This window comes from Gambusia affinis, linkage group LG22 (assembly GCF_019740435.1).
Source record: "Gambusia affinis linkage group LG22, SWU_Gaff_1.0, whole genome shotgun sequence".
NCBI lineage: Eukaryota > Metazoa > Chordata > Actinopteri > Cyprinodontiformes > Poeciliidae > Gambusia > Gambusia affinis.
The window spans coordinates 13,794,537-13,807,574 of NC_057889.1; the positions used below are offsets into that span (position 1 = coordinate 13,794,537).

Consider the following 13,038-nt stretch of genomic DNA (forward strand, 5'->3'; position numbering starts at 1 on the left):
AGTCAGTCTTTGTGTTTTGATAAAGAACATGTTCTTATGCAACTGTTAGAATAAAATCAAGCTTGATCAAGCTAAACTGACATTACACAAAGTCAGTTTGAATTTAAAAGTGTTTCTCATGTAGTTATATAAAAAGTGTAATTATATAAAAAGTGAATGCCACATCGTCAATGATTTCCTTGTCCTGGGAACCTCCAGTTTTTACATTTCTGACTTGAGACACTGGGGTTTATTATCAGGATGACCCTGTCCAGGGTCAAGATCCCATTGACTCCTCCTCAACTCTGTGCCAACTAAATATTCTTAAGCAGGTGGATTTTGCTTTATGCGTACAGCATTTAAACTCATGGTTCACTGTCACTTTCTCTTGAAATCATTCACCTTATTATCCCTTGCACATACTGAGATTCAAAATCTGGATGAAAAAGATTATGTTTATACTAAATAGGATGCTTTGAAAAATTGATAGACCTTATTTTGAAAGTGACATTAGCAGTGGTTGCTCCTATACTCTGTACATCCCTGCCGAGTCTAGCAGGGATGTACGGCTAACTTATTGTTAGCTTTTGTTATGAACTGCATTGTTGATCCTCCCTTTGGATAAATGCCCAAAGTGACATTTATCCAAAGCCACTTTGGATAAACGTAAAGAAAATAAGGTTAGCAGATTTGGAATATGTGTTTCTTTTTACATTACAGTTTATACTTCCTGAATTGCATGTCTTTTTGTTCCGTACAAGATTTTTTAGTAGTTTTGAGAAAGAAAACCTTGCTGTCGCCTGTTTGTCATCGCTAATGAGATGTGTACAGGAGGGTTAGGAGAGAGATGCCTTGGCTTGGCAGATGACGCCTATCAGCAGAAATCAAATTTACAGTGGCATTCGACAGTTTGAAAAATATTTCAGTTGCAAGAACACAGGGTCCTGTAAAGATGAGCAAGGGACTTTTGATTGAACCAGTCTAGCTCGATGCTGGTTGTTGCTTGCTATTGCATCATTTTTACTCTAAAACTCCTACTCTAACTCAAAACGGTCTTATCTCCTTTCAGTGACAAATATTGGAATGAAAGTATATTGAATGCACACATTTTTGGACTGCTGTTTTTGGCAGCAACCTCTCTATTTGGGTCGATAGCTCTGCAGGGATGTTTTGTCGCCGTCAACGGTCTTAGTTGTTCTGATTGGATTTTTAGAACAGGCATTCAATAACGTTAAGTATAAAAAGCAGCATACTGCTTATGGAAATCCCCAATTTATTTCTTTTTTGTTACACATAAAACTGGAGGATGACTAAATGCAGCATAAAATTTAAATGTTTGAGTTTTACTTCATTAACATTATTCTAAATGACCCTTGAAGACTAGAGGAGCATGTTTCGCCATGTTCTACTCCCAGAACAGTGGAAAACAACAGCAACATTGTTCCATGAATGATCTACAAATTTTCGGTTGTTGTCTTTTGTTTCAGGTTTTTAAGCAGTGAACTCCACAGCACTGAAAAAGTAACATCATACAAAATAAATGTCGTAAGCCATTAGAGGTGATAACAGAGAAGAGAGGACACAGCACACCTTCATTCTCCACACTCTACTTTAATCCCAGCTGTCTACTTTATGTACAGTCACTTGTGGGAAAACCAGCATAAAAACAGGAGCTAACACACATGGTTATAGTCTGTGGCAAACTGTGACAAATTCAACCCAGAACCAAAATATTCACCTTAATGTACTAAATCAGTTAAGATAAAGCAAATATTTGAGCTGCACTCTTGAGAAACCTTCTGGAAATAAAGGGATTTCAATCAGAACTTTGTAATAGCTTGAATAAATGTTTATTGATAAGGCTTTGCAGCACCCTCCTAATTTATGGGCACCACTGGTAAATAAATTCATATTTTATGTCGAAAAGCATATACCCACGCTGAAAAAATTCCTGGATGTCCCCATAGTGAGGAATGAAGATTTTTTGCCACCCTCAGTTTTTATTGCAGCAATATGAACTTGGGTTTGTCCAACCAGGTCTATATTTTAAACACGCCACTATTTTTTAATTGCAGTTATGTGCAAATTTAAGCAAGTGGCCTTTTAATTTCAACCATCTTTTGATTTAATACCAGACAACTGCCTTATTTAAATCACATGTCCTTTTGTCTGATTGTTCTTTAGAAATATTCTTTTTCTTGAAATGCTTTGATAGTTTTACACCAGATGTAAAAGGAAGCACATGTTAAGAAAAAGTATTTTAGTCTCTTCAGTCTAAAGAATATTTATCTCGAAGTCTTGGGGATCATTAAGATGTTCTATAACAAATGTAAGGTCTTTGTGCTTTTTTTGGCCAGCAGTTACCTCGAAACTCTCCCATGAATACAATTTTTGCCCAGTCTCTCTGTCTTATTGTTGAGACAAGTAAGTTCTAAAGTGCTTTAAATTTTACTCTGGGTTTTTTGTTGTGACATTTTGGATGAGTCGTTCCTTTGCTATTGAGGTTTTTTTTGTGGGACTTTGCAGGTCTTTGCAGACTGGTAGATGTAAATGACTGTTTTCTCACCTGTCTTGGATTTCTTTAAGTCAAAGTTTGGTCACTGATGAGGCTTTTTGCCTGCTTCACATTATCAGATAGGTTCTACTTAATCAATGCCTTGATTCTACAGCTCATTCAGTAATCGGGTAAGTGAAAGTTCACTAAACGTAATAAAGCCAAGTGGCCAGTTAGGATTACAGTAAGTAGGCAGTATTACTATTTCACATAGTGCCATGTTGGTTTGGTAAGCCTTTTCCTTTAATCCACCATATCATCCTTTAAAAACTGTTTTTTTGCTATATTTATTGGAAATTAGCATTAATTGATAAACTGAAACCTTTAGATGTAAAACAAAAACAGAAAATAAATCTGAAAGGAGTTTTTCCACATCTTTTGCTTACCTTTATGGATGCCACTAACAGTGGTGACAATGATTTTTTTAAAAATATGTATATATATATTCCAGTCAAAATTGGAATTTATTTAATTGGATGATGACGCTACTGCAATAAAGGATTTAGTTGCTTCATGGCTTTTTAGACATCTTTATGGGTCAATAAATTTAAAAGGTACTGTTAGTCTTTTTATGGAAGTAAAGATTCAGATCTAGATAAAGTCTTCAATTATTTCTCCAGCTACTGGTCAGTGACCTGCAGGGAGCTCTGCCTTCAGTTTAAATTGCTGCTTCGTTGTGGTCTGGTCCAGATGGGTTTTACTGGGTCTGGGTTAAGGGTTGTACAGTTCACCATAACTCAGAAAACAAAGAGCAAACACACACACTCACACCTTTTTATGCACCTTTCTGACTTGTTGAAGGGTTGTTTCCTGTTAAAATGCTGATATTGTTAATGGTTACAGTGTCAGTTGAGTTTAAATTAAGTACCTTCTTCAGAGGCAAATAAATTCATTGTTTTTTGGTCCAAATGATGCTAATCCAGTTTGAATCTTGGAGCAAAAACATTTCACCACAAGTCAGTTTTAGTTAATAAAAGAAATATCTTGAGAACATTGAAATGACAATGAATTTTGCAGCCTTAGCAATGTACTTGAAATGAATTTCCACCCCTGACATAACTAGACTTTAGTCCAGCTAAGTTTTTTTCAGTCTATTTTTCTCAAGCTCTCTCATTTCACATACTCTGTACAGTTAGAAGAAATAAAACCTAGTTTTTTTTCCCCACTTATACACAACATCATACATTAATAGTCAACTAGAAGAAAAACAGTACACACAGCCACATGTTAATAAAAAAAAAAAATAACGTCTATAAGATCAAAGTTACATTTCATCATTGTACATTGTGGTGCCTACGTCCTCCTAAACTCTGCAGACTCTTATTTATAGAAAACAACAAAAAACGCACAAAGTTCACATTGAGGACCCTTCAAAGAAAGCCGAGGAGCACCCAGCAATCCAAACAGCTCCCCCTATTATTATTTTTTTGTTTGTTTTTTGCTTGTTTTTATGAAGCCAGTGAATCACGCGAGGCATGAGATTAAATATGCAACAGTTTGGAAACACCTCATGCAAACACACAAAAAATGCCGTCTGTGTCCTCCAGGTGGAGCGACTCGGAACGTAAACCACAAAGTTTTGTTACAAAACGGGTAAACTGCTGAAGAGAACTGCAGATTAAACCAGGGTAGCAGTCCTTCTGTACGTCGGGAGGAGGGTGTCTTCAGCAAAAGGCCTCAAACGTTTGGTCCAGTAAATGAAAACGTGTAAAACTTTAGTTGTGTTTCCCAACAAAGGTAGAAGAGCAAAAACAACTGCTGTATGTCTGGGTTTTCTTCTCTTGCAACACCTTCACTTTTTCTTACAAGGAAATTATAAAAAGTAAGCCTCAACCTGTTTTTGGTCCCAGTCTGTGGCTCATGAGCGGGATTAGTTGGCACTTTCATCTTGAAAAAAAATTGAGGTGTGAGGTGACAGAAGGGGCTTGCTAAGCCTCCTGCCTGTTTAAAAGAGGGTAAATATATAGCGTCTGCATTCAGCCTCTGCTTGTCATGATTTCATCAGTTGTCAAATCAGTAATTTGAAATAATTCAACAAATAATAAACCAAATTGTTTGATTTAGAACTGCGTTATGTTTTCCATGTGTACCTAAAGCTTCAGTTCACGTGGAGACTCAAATGGCTGCGATTGTCTTTTCTACTGGGGATGTGTGTAAGCATTAGTTTCAGCTGAGTTGGACAATTAATGTTTGCCAGTTGATAAAACTTGAAAAAAAGAAGAAGCTAATTTTCACCTGATAATATGGTAAAAAAGTGAACATTTTTCACGCTGCAGTTACAAATTTCAATGTACTATGTTGGAATTTCATGTGATAGACCAACACAAAGCACAGCTGTAACACTGAAGGAAAAAGACATGCCATAAGGGTGTGTTATGGATTTGTATTTTCACATGTGTATTTGCTAAGAAGCTCAAGCTCGGTCAGATTGGATGGAGAGCATCTGGGACCATGTATTTTTAAGTGTGGTCAAAGATTTTTCAGTTGAATTTACATCTGGACTTCCACCATATCACTTTAATACATGAATATGCTACTCCATATTAGCTTTGGCTAACGTTTAAGATGTTTCTCTGGGACTGAAGAAGAACCTCTGCACCAGTCCCAAGGTTTCAAAGCTTCTAACTTTCTTCCTATCCCTCTCATCAGCTTCCCTGCCCGAGCTTCCTGTGATGCCAACAACACGCATGTTGTTTATCCAGAGGTTTTGGCAAGTCCCCTGAGACGAGTTGGTTGTTGCATTTCCCTCACCAATTATTTATTTGAAGTCTCTCATTGCCGTCCAGATGTTTTACCAAGCACTGATCAAGTAGGATTGAATGTTGTAAAGATCAACCGTTCAATCTTCCCTCCATTCTCAAAGGCCAGAGTTGTTTTGTTCCTAGCTAATAGTTACCCTGTCAAAATATTCTCCCACCTGAGCTGCCAGTCTCTGCAGCTTCTCCAGAGTTACAATGACCCTCTTAGCTTGTTCTCTGATTCATGCTCCCCTTGTTCCACCAAGGTGAATGGGCTGGTCTTGGTTGGCCATGATGATGCTGTTCTATTCTGTTTTCCATAATAAACACAGATTTCCTGAGCTTATATCACTCAACGGTGGTGTCTACTTAGTAGCTAATTAAGGTGCGACTGCAGTTGGCTGGACTGGACTTTATTTAGGGGTATTGAATTAAAAAGCATTGTCTACAAAAGCACATCAAACAATTGAGATTTTTCTATGTAAAATATTTTGAAAAACATGTCCTTTTTCCTTCATCTTACCACCAATGTCCTACTTTGTCTTTGTATATCACGTTAAAACATGTAGAAGTGTATGCTTTTAATGTGAAAAAACTCAAATTATTACTTTTTTAAGGGTCTGTAGATAGGACGGATAGGAGGAGCTTTGCTCTTTCTGTCGACCTCTTTGCGTCTGTCTTGAGTGGAAGACAAAATATTTAGACAGGGCGGCAAGACGAGCCTCGGTCGTCTCGAAACGCTGCAGCTTAAAGGTGAGGAACTGGGTCACCTCTGTCCATTTCTGTCCACTCTTTCTGTCGAGTAGACAGCATCACTTTTGTAAACATTGTTAAGATTCACATTAGTAAGAAGGACCTGTGTAAGTGTGCATGCGTGCTTATCTTGTCCACATGCATGTGTGAGCTGCGAGCCTGTCAGTCGTCACATCACACCGTTAGTTAACATTCATAAAACACAGGTGAAAAGCGAGCCTGGGCTTCCTTCGCGGTTTCACCTTTTGCAGTCAATGACGAGATCCCGAATGCAGCAGGAAAGGTAGGTTTTAGAAAAGCAATGTCTGACATTCCTCCTTTGCAGGTTCCTGGTAGGAAGTCCGGTAAGTAAACTGTCAGGCACCAAGAGTAGAAAAAGCTCGGTTAGATTTTAAAAGTGTTTTTTTTTTTTTTTAAGTCTTTGGTCAGGCGCATCTGCGTGAAACAACTCGAGGAGTATTGAGCCGGAACATTTTCTTACTGTATCTTGAAGGTACTGGACTCAGTTCTGAGATTTGTCAGCAGGATTTTAGATTCTTCCAGAAGGCCTGAGGAAAAGCCAACCTTATTTCATCCCCTTACAACACTGATAATCATTTGCAAAGAAAAGTAAAAGAAAAAAAAGAAGAAAAAAAACATACAGCGGCAAATAATAACAGGCTCTGGACAGGACTCCAAACATATGAAATAAGTGCGGCTCACAAGTGTTGCAGTTACCACTTTTGGCCACATGATGCCAGTATTTCATCAGGAACTCCATCAGTAGACAACTGGAGCCAGAGGATCCCATCTGATGGAGCTTTTCAGGGTATTTGGAGTAAGAAATGGAGACTGTGATCTATCCTCTGCCTATACCTCTGTCTCTGTTTGTTAGAAGAGAGTTGGAGTGGTAAACACAGGGCTCTAAGCAGTGATAGTTGGTAAGGCAGCTCCTCTGGAGTGGCTTCTGGGTTTATTTTGACCTTCAAACAAAGAGAGAACAACAAAATTAGATTTGACAGGCATGACGCAAATTTATAGCATAAATTAATTCACTGAAAATATATGTCGGCATACTTAAGATGTTATCAAACAATGAGAACTTTGAAACCTGCAAAGCAGAAACATTCAGTAAAACTGAAAATATAGAAGGCTAATGGGTTTATGATGAAATACTGCACAACTCATTTTGCTCAATATTATCCTTGAGTAAGTAATTGCTCTGACAAATAAGCTTAACAGCATAATGTTGCTTGAAGAGAACATCAGAAGCACTTGTCCCATGTGTTCTGTGCGAGATAATAACCCTCCAGAGACGTCGTAACACTCTGGTGGGTGTACTGGCTTTCTCGAGCGGTTCTCCTTTAAAAATTAAACATACTGTACATGAGAGAATAATACATTTGGTGCATTTCATAGAAACAGATAGCAGCTCACATTTTTGCGATTGTCAAAATAATAAATGTACCACTGATCTGCTTTTCTGCCTCTGCTGATAGTGGAATATTAGAGTTGCACCACACGTAGCGTTTTGCACTTAATAAGTTCAGCTTGTGTCCCATCTTTAAGTAAACTTAAAATGGAAGTTTATTATGAACTTCTTTCCTATTCACACTTTTCTCTCAGCTCAAAGACCAGATATCAGCCTAATAGTCGTCCAGTCCACAGACTTTAACACCTGAGCTGTGGATCTCGCAGCTCTTCCAGAGTTATGGGCTTCCTGGTTGGTTCTGACTAATGGTCTAATTTCCTTCATTGAATTCCTATGAGTTTAGGTGGATGGCCATGTTGCAGTAGGTTTTCTGTGGAGCCACATTGAACATCTGTTATATGAGCCTTAGTACCCAATATTTTGTTTTGCTCCCAGCTTAATATTTTGTTAGCATTTGTCGACATTCAGAGACAATAACTTAGATCCAATCACAATTAGCCTCCTAGGACAAACAGATATTGCAAATATCTGCTCCAAATTAAAACATGCTATATTAATAATAATTGCTGCAGTCGTGACAAGTATGCTTAGTATTTTATAGAACAGTCTTCAGCTGGTATGGCTGCAAAAGTGATTCAAAGCCTGACACCACCTTCTGGAGGGATTTCCTGGCAATGGACAAAAGACTCCAGAATATTAGTTTTCTTGGGTTTGCATGCGGCTGCCCTCCTGTTCAATTCCCCCCAGCAATTTTTGTAGAGTTCAAGTCAGGCAGCTATAATGGAAATCTTAGTATCTTCCCAGCCTAGCTGCAGAGGACTTATCCTTGTCTTCACTGTCCTGTTTTGAAGGGCTAACGGCATCCGAGCTTCAGCGTCCTCACAGCAGGCATGACATTTTCACCCAGGATTTACTGTGCCAGAGGAAGCAGAGCAGCCATAGAAGCTCACTTAGCAACCACCATGCTTCTTTTCAATGCTTAACTCTAATCCACAGGTTTGAAAAGTTCCAGTATTGATTGGCTGATCCATAAGACAAAATCCCCCAAACACTCTGGCTAATGTATAAAGCTGTGAACAAATTGGAGCTGCATTTTTTATGCTTTGGGGTCAGCAGCAGTATATGACTTAAAGTCCAAGTCAAGCGATTGGTATGCACCTTGTCTACATCTTGCTGAAGGTTGTCAGTAAAGGGTCTTAGACCACCTGTTATCTCAAGACTCAGGAAGCTTCCTCTTTCTGCCATGCTTAGGTGTTACAGCCTCTGTTCCTTTAACTTTAAAGTCGCAAGCAATGCTCCAGCTGTATCCGGCGGAGCCTTTGCTGTCTCTTTTCAGAATTACCCCTGTTTGTGCAAGTCAGTGACGTCATCTTTGAACTTTTTAGCTATATTTTTAACGTGCAATGAAACCAGACCAGGTCTTAGCTGTTCTATTCCAAGAACACCTTCTTCAGATGAAGCCCTTGATTGTTTGCATCAGGAGTGTCTGGGACCAGACCTGATGTGCAAACCTAAATTGCAGAGGGGATTGAATTATTTATAGGTGCAAGTGTAGGTGTCTTGTGTTATTTCCTCTTCTCATCTTACAATGGTTAACAAGCAAGTAATGCTGGAGATTTGAATAAAAAGATGTTTCTAGTGCTTTAGCGATGCTGGCGGCTGTGTTATTAGCTTCATGTGTCATGGTAGGGTGTCTGTGTATATATCTATGGCACAGAGAGATTCCTTTGGGATGGGATGGCTGATGCTATTTTATTACTCCCTCCGGCCAGAGCCAATAAACACCAAACAGAGGGGAGGACGGCTGGAGAACAATGATAGCATATTGATGATGTTTGTGGACGAGAGTGTGCATTTCAGGATTCGTCTGCGAGTACGCGTGGATTAACATGTTTATGAGCAAAAGCTGTCCATCAGCACAAATACTGTGTCTGGATGTCTGTGTGCACAGTGATGAGTGTGTGTGCACTGTTTGTGCATAGATATTTGTATTTGCACTACAGCTGAGGTGTGTTTGTGTTTCCGGGCATTATTTAGAGGCCTGGTGATTTATGATCTGGGTTATGGCTTCCACTGGGGACATATAAAACTACAGAATAGTCCTTTATTGCTTTCTTCTTTGTTTAGTCCTACGTGTCATCCATCACTTTGTTTCTCTCATTCTCTTCCTCTCTTTCGCTTCATCCACCATTCTTCCATGTCCACGCCTCTGCATCTCCCTCTAATTTGCTTCGGTCCTTGTCTAATACAAACTGGTATTGATAATCTGTCTGGTGCACATCAGCCAAATCAAATATTATTTCATCTCGTTGTTTGGTACATTACAGTAGCTTTATCTGTGTTATCAGCGCTTCCCGCAGGGCAGTGTTAGATTTTGAGGCTGATGCCGATGATGTGGCAGTCCGCACCTAAATGCATTTCTGAGACAACTCACTGGCACTCTGTCCAACAAATGGCTGAAGCATCTCAAGAAAACAGGAAGCTACAATTTAAATATTAAATAAACACAAGAAGTGGAGCAACAAAAGATTCTACTGGATCAAAACCCGCTTCACAGCTAGACGATAAACCTCCTTTAAAGAATGACTTAGTCTGTTTATTTAAAGAGAAAATAGATGAAAGAACTGACCAAGGTCTGGTAAATGCTATCCTTCAACACTCAATGTGTTCATGCCATATTATGCACAGTGGCTTGTGTATGTATGAAATATAAATGAAACCTGAACCATGAACACAGCTGACAAATATAGAAAGTAAAATCGGGGAACATTCCTATGTCTTTTTATGGAGATAAGCTAGATTTCTAATTCATACAATCTTTATAGTACTGGTCCTTAAACCATCTACTTCAATTTTCTATGTTAGGACAACACCAAAAGCATATCATTGCAAGATGGATGGATATTTATGCATGATTTTCATTTTGTTGTGAGAATCTAATTGACGTGACTATTATATGCAACATCATCTGTAAATCTTGGTGATGGCTGCATCATTCTATGGAATAGAGAATCTGGTTAGAGTTTACAGAAAGATAGATGGAGCTATATACAAAGCAATCTTGGAAAAAAAAAATATGTTAGATGCTGAAAAGGGCTTGAAACTGGATCGAGGTTTACTTTCCCACAGGGAAAAGACCAAAAATGTATGGCCAGAGCTACACTGGAATGACTTAGATAAAAACACATTTATGTGAATTGCCCTGTCAAAATACCTACTGGGGCAAGATTTGACAATTAACAGTCAAAGTTCTTCTCCAGTCTTAGTGAGTGTGAGCTATTTTGCACAAAATAATGAGCAAAAATTGAGTCTCTAGATGGGAAAAACTGGTGAAGAAATAGCCCCCAAAGAATCGCAGCTGTGAGTGAAAGGTTCAACAATTATCAGCACCCTTTTCAGACTTTTATAAAAATTTAAAATATTGTATTCTTTCCTTTTATTTAACCACTACATCAATTAAAAGTTGTTGTGTTGGATTAACACATAAAAAAAAGTCTTTTAAAAAAAATGCACATTAATGTTGTGGTTGTAACATCATACAATTTATAAAAGCTCAAGAGGTATGAAGTAATTACATATTCTGGGTACATTTCAAGGTAGTTGTGATGAAAAAAATGTTTGAGCTAGTATTTAGTGTCTATGAGAACAAAAAAACAACAACATATAAATGTTTTCACTGCTTTTATTTTTGGATTACTAGATGTGGAGCCTGCACTGATTAGCGTTGTTCCAGTACATACCACAGCGTCATGGATTAAATTCTGTAGAGTTTAGAGGCTTTCCTTGTTTCTATGCACTCCCAGTGATACGGCTGAGCGCATTGTTCTGCAGTGGCTGGCCGCTGTTATGTGGGGCTGTTGCTACGGCCATATGCTTTCTTCTGAAGTAGCCCTTATGCGGGTGGTATTTATCAAAATAACATCCAAATGAATGCCAACACTCAAGGTTTTACAGTAGAACTTTGCACTGAAACAAGAAAATCAATGTTATACACTTTACCAGTTGGTGGTTTTATTGATGTAGCTGACCAGCGCAAGGTATTTTACCCCCCATCTGACTGGATGTAACATTTCAAAAAGCCAAAAGCGACATAAAATGCAGGCAAACATGCACAATCCAACTATACTCACATGTACATAGGCTGTAACTGGAGGTGGGAGGTCTTCTGGGGTCCCTGGTAACCATAGGAGTCGAATCCTCCTATAAAATCAACTACACAGAAACAAACACACAATAGTAATTAGAGCCTATTTTGTTGGTTAACATTTGTTAACACATTTAATCCCACCGGCAACAATTGTTGCCAGACATTTTTTCTAACTTCTGGAAGCTGTAAAAGAATTGTTTTGACTTTTAGCGGCTAAGTGAAGTTTTTAAATCAAATATTAGAGTATCTACTCTAAGCAATATCAATTTTATGTATTGCGAAACGTCACTTGACCAGACCTCTTTACATCCTGCCTGTAACGCTGGAGGTCAATGTGTGTCAATAACATGTACAAGAGACAGTCAGTAAAATACTTCAATAAAAAAATATAAATTAAATATTTTGACCATGTGGTCTTTCAAGAGTCTTCTACTGATATATAAAGAAAATTGTATTCATCCATTCATCTTTTAATCATAAAAAGAGTGAATGTAAGTGTGGCAACAATTGTCGCTGCTAGCATAATACATAAACAGCACTGTGCTATGTGTCCATAGCTTTGTTGTTTATTCTGTATATCTTGCTGTTCCCACACAGCTTAAACTATAAGATTTAAGATCATTGATTTTGCCTAATTAATGAAATAATCAAATGAGGTCAAAGGTCACTTGGCACATTGAGACAATGACATCTGCAAGATGTGACACTGAATTTTTATGTTTCTAAAAATGTTTCTGAACACTCTTGTAACCATTCTTTGTTATAATAAGTTATGCATGTCATGATTATTCTTTTTTTTAAATCTGAATAATTAGGTCAGATTCGTGTAATTTAGACTATGTAGTTTCCCACCGGCAACAATTGTTGCCGAGTATAAAACCTATATTTTCACTAACATAACCAACATAAAATGTAACAATTCATAAATATTATGTGTGAGGGAGGTCCAAGGATTGAAATGCATGTATTCATTTTGCAGAAAAAAAATTTGGGATTAAATGAGTTAACCTCCTGCCATGAATGAATTATTTCTTTAGCCTTCACACCTACCGAGGTGTTGTTGGTACATCTTGTACTCAAACCACTAAGTCTTTTAAATGCCTTCCAGAGAAAATTTGGCTCCATCTGTATGAAAACACTTTGGTGCAAATCTAATTCCATTTTTAAGAGGGAGAGTGAGAATTAAGGAGAAATATATTTATGCCCAGGGAGTGCACTTAACTTCTAAATTATCTAGAATAACTCCACAGACTCCTGAGCTGAGAAGCTGCCAGCAGGTGGGTGCTTTCCTCAGTCTGAAGCAGAGAGCCCGGACTTTTGAAAAGAGAAAGTGTTTCCATTTTTGCCTTTTCTTTGATGTTGTAGAGCTCATAAAAGAGTACTTTCTTGTCTTGATCAGCGGGACACTTTCTCATTTATTCAGCGAGGTTTCGTAACATCAAGTACAATGTGGATT

General features: G+C 38.1%; 1 protein-coding gene across 2 annotated transcripts in view; it reads right to left on the reverse strand.

Moving 5' to 3' along the window:
* Nucleotides 1-1,574: 1,574 nt before the first annotated feature.
* nkain2 (sodium/potassium transporting ATPase interacting 2) overlaps nucleotides 1,575-13,038 on the reverse strand; it is a 97,585-nt gene continuing 86,121 nt past the window's right edge. For both annotated transcript variants that reach the window (XM_044106336.1, XM_044106335.1), the window contains 2 exons: nucleotides 11,566-11,647; nucleotides 1,575-6,986 (listed from right to left, as the gene is read on the reverse strand). In XM_044106336.1, coding sequence (XP_043962271.1) covers nucleotides 6,977-6,986; nucleotides 11,566-11,647 — 92 coding nt within the window. In that variant the 3' untranslated portion in view covers nucleotides 1,575-6,976. The remainder of the gene's footprint in view (nucleotides 6,987-11,565; nucleotides 11,648-13,038) is intronic.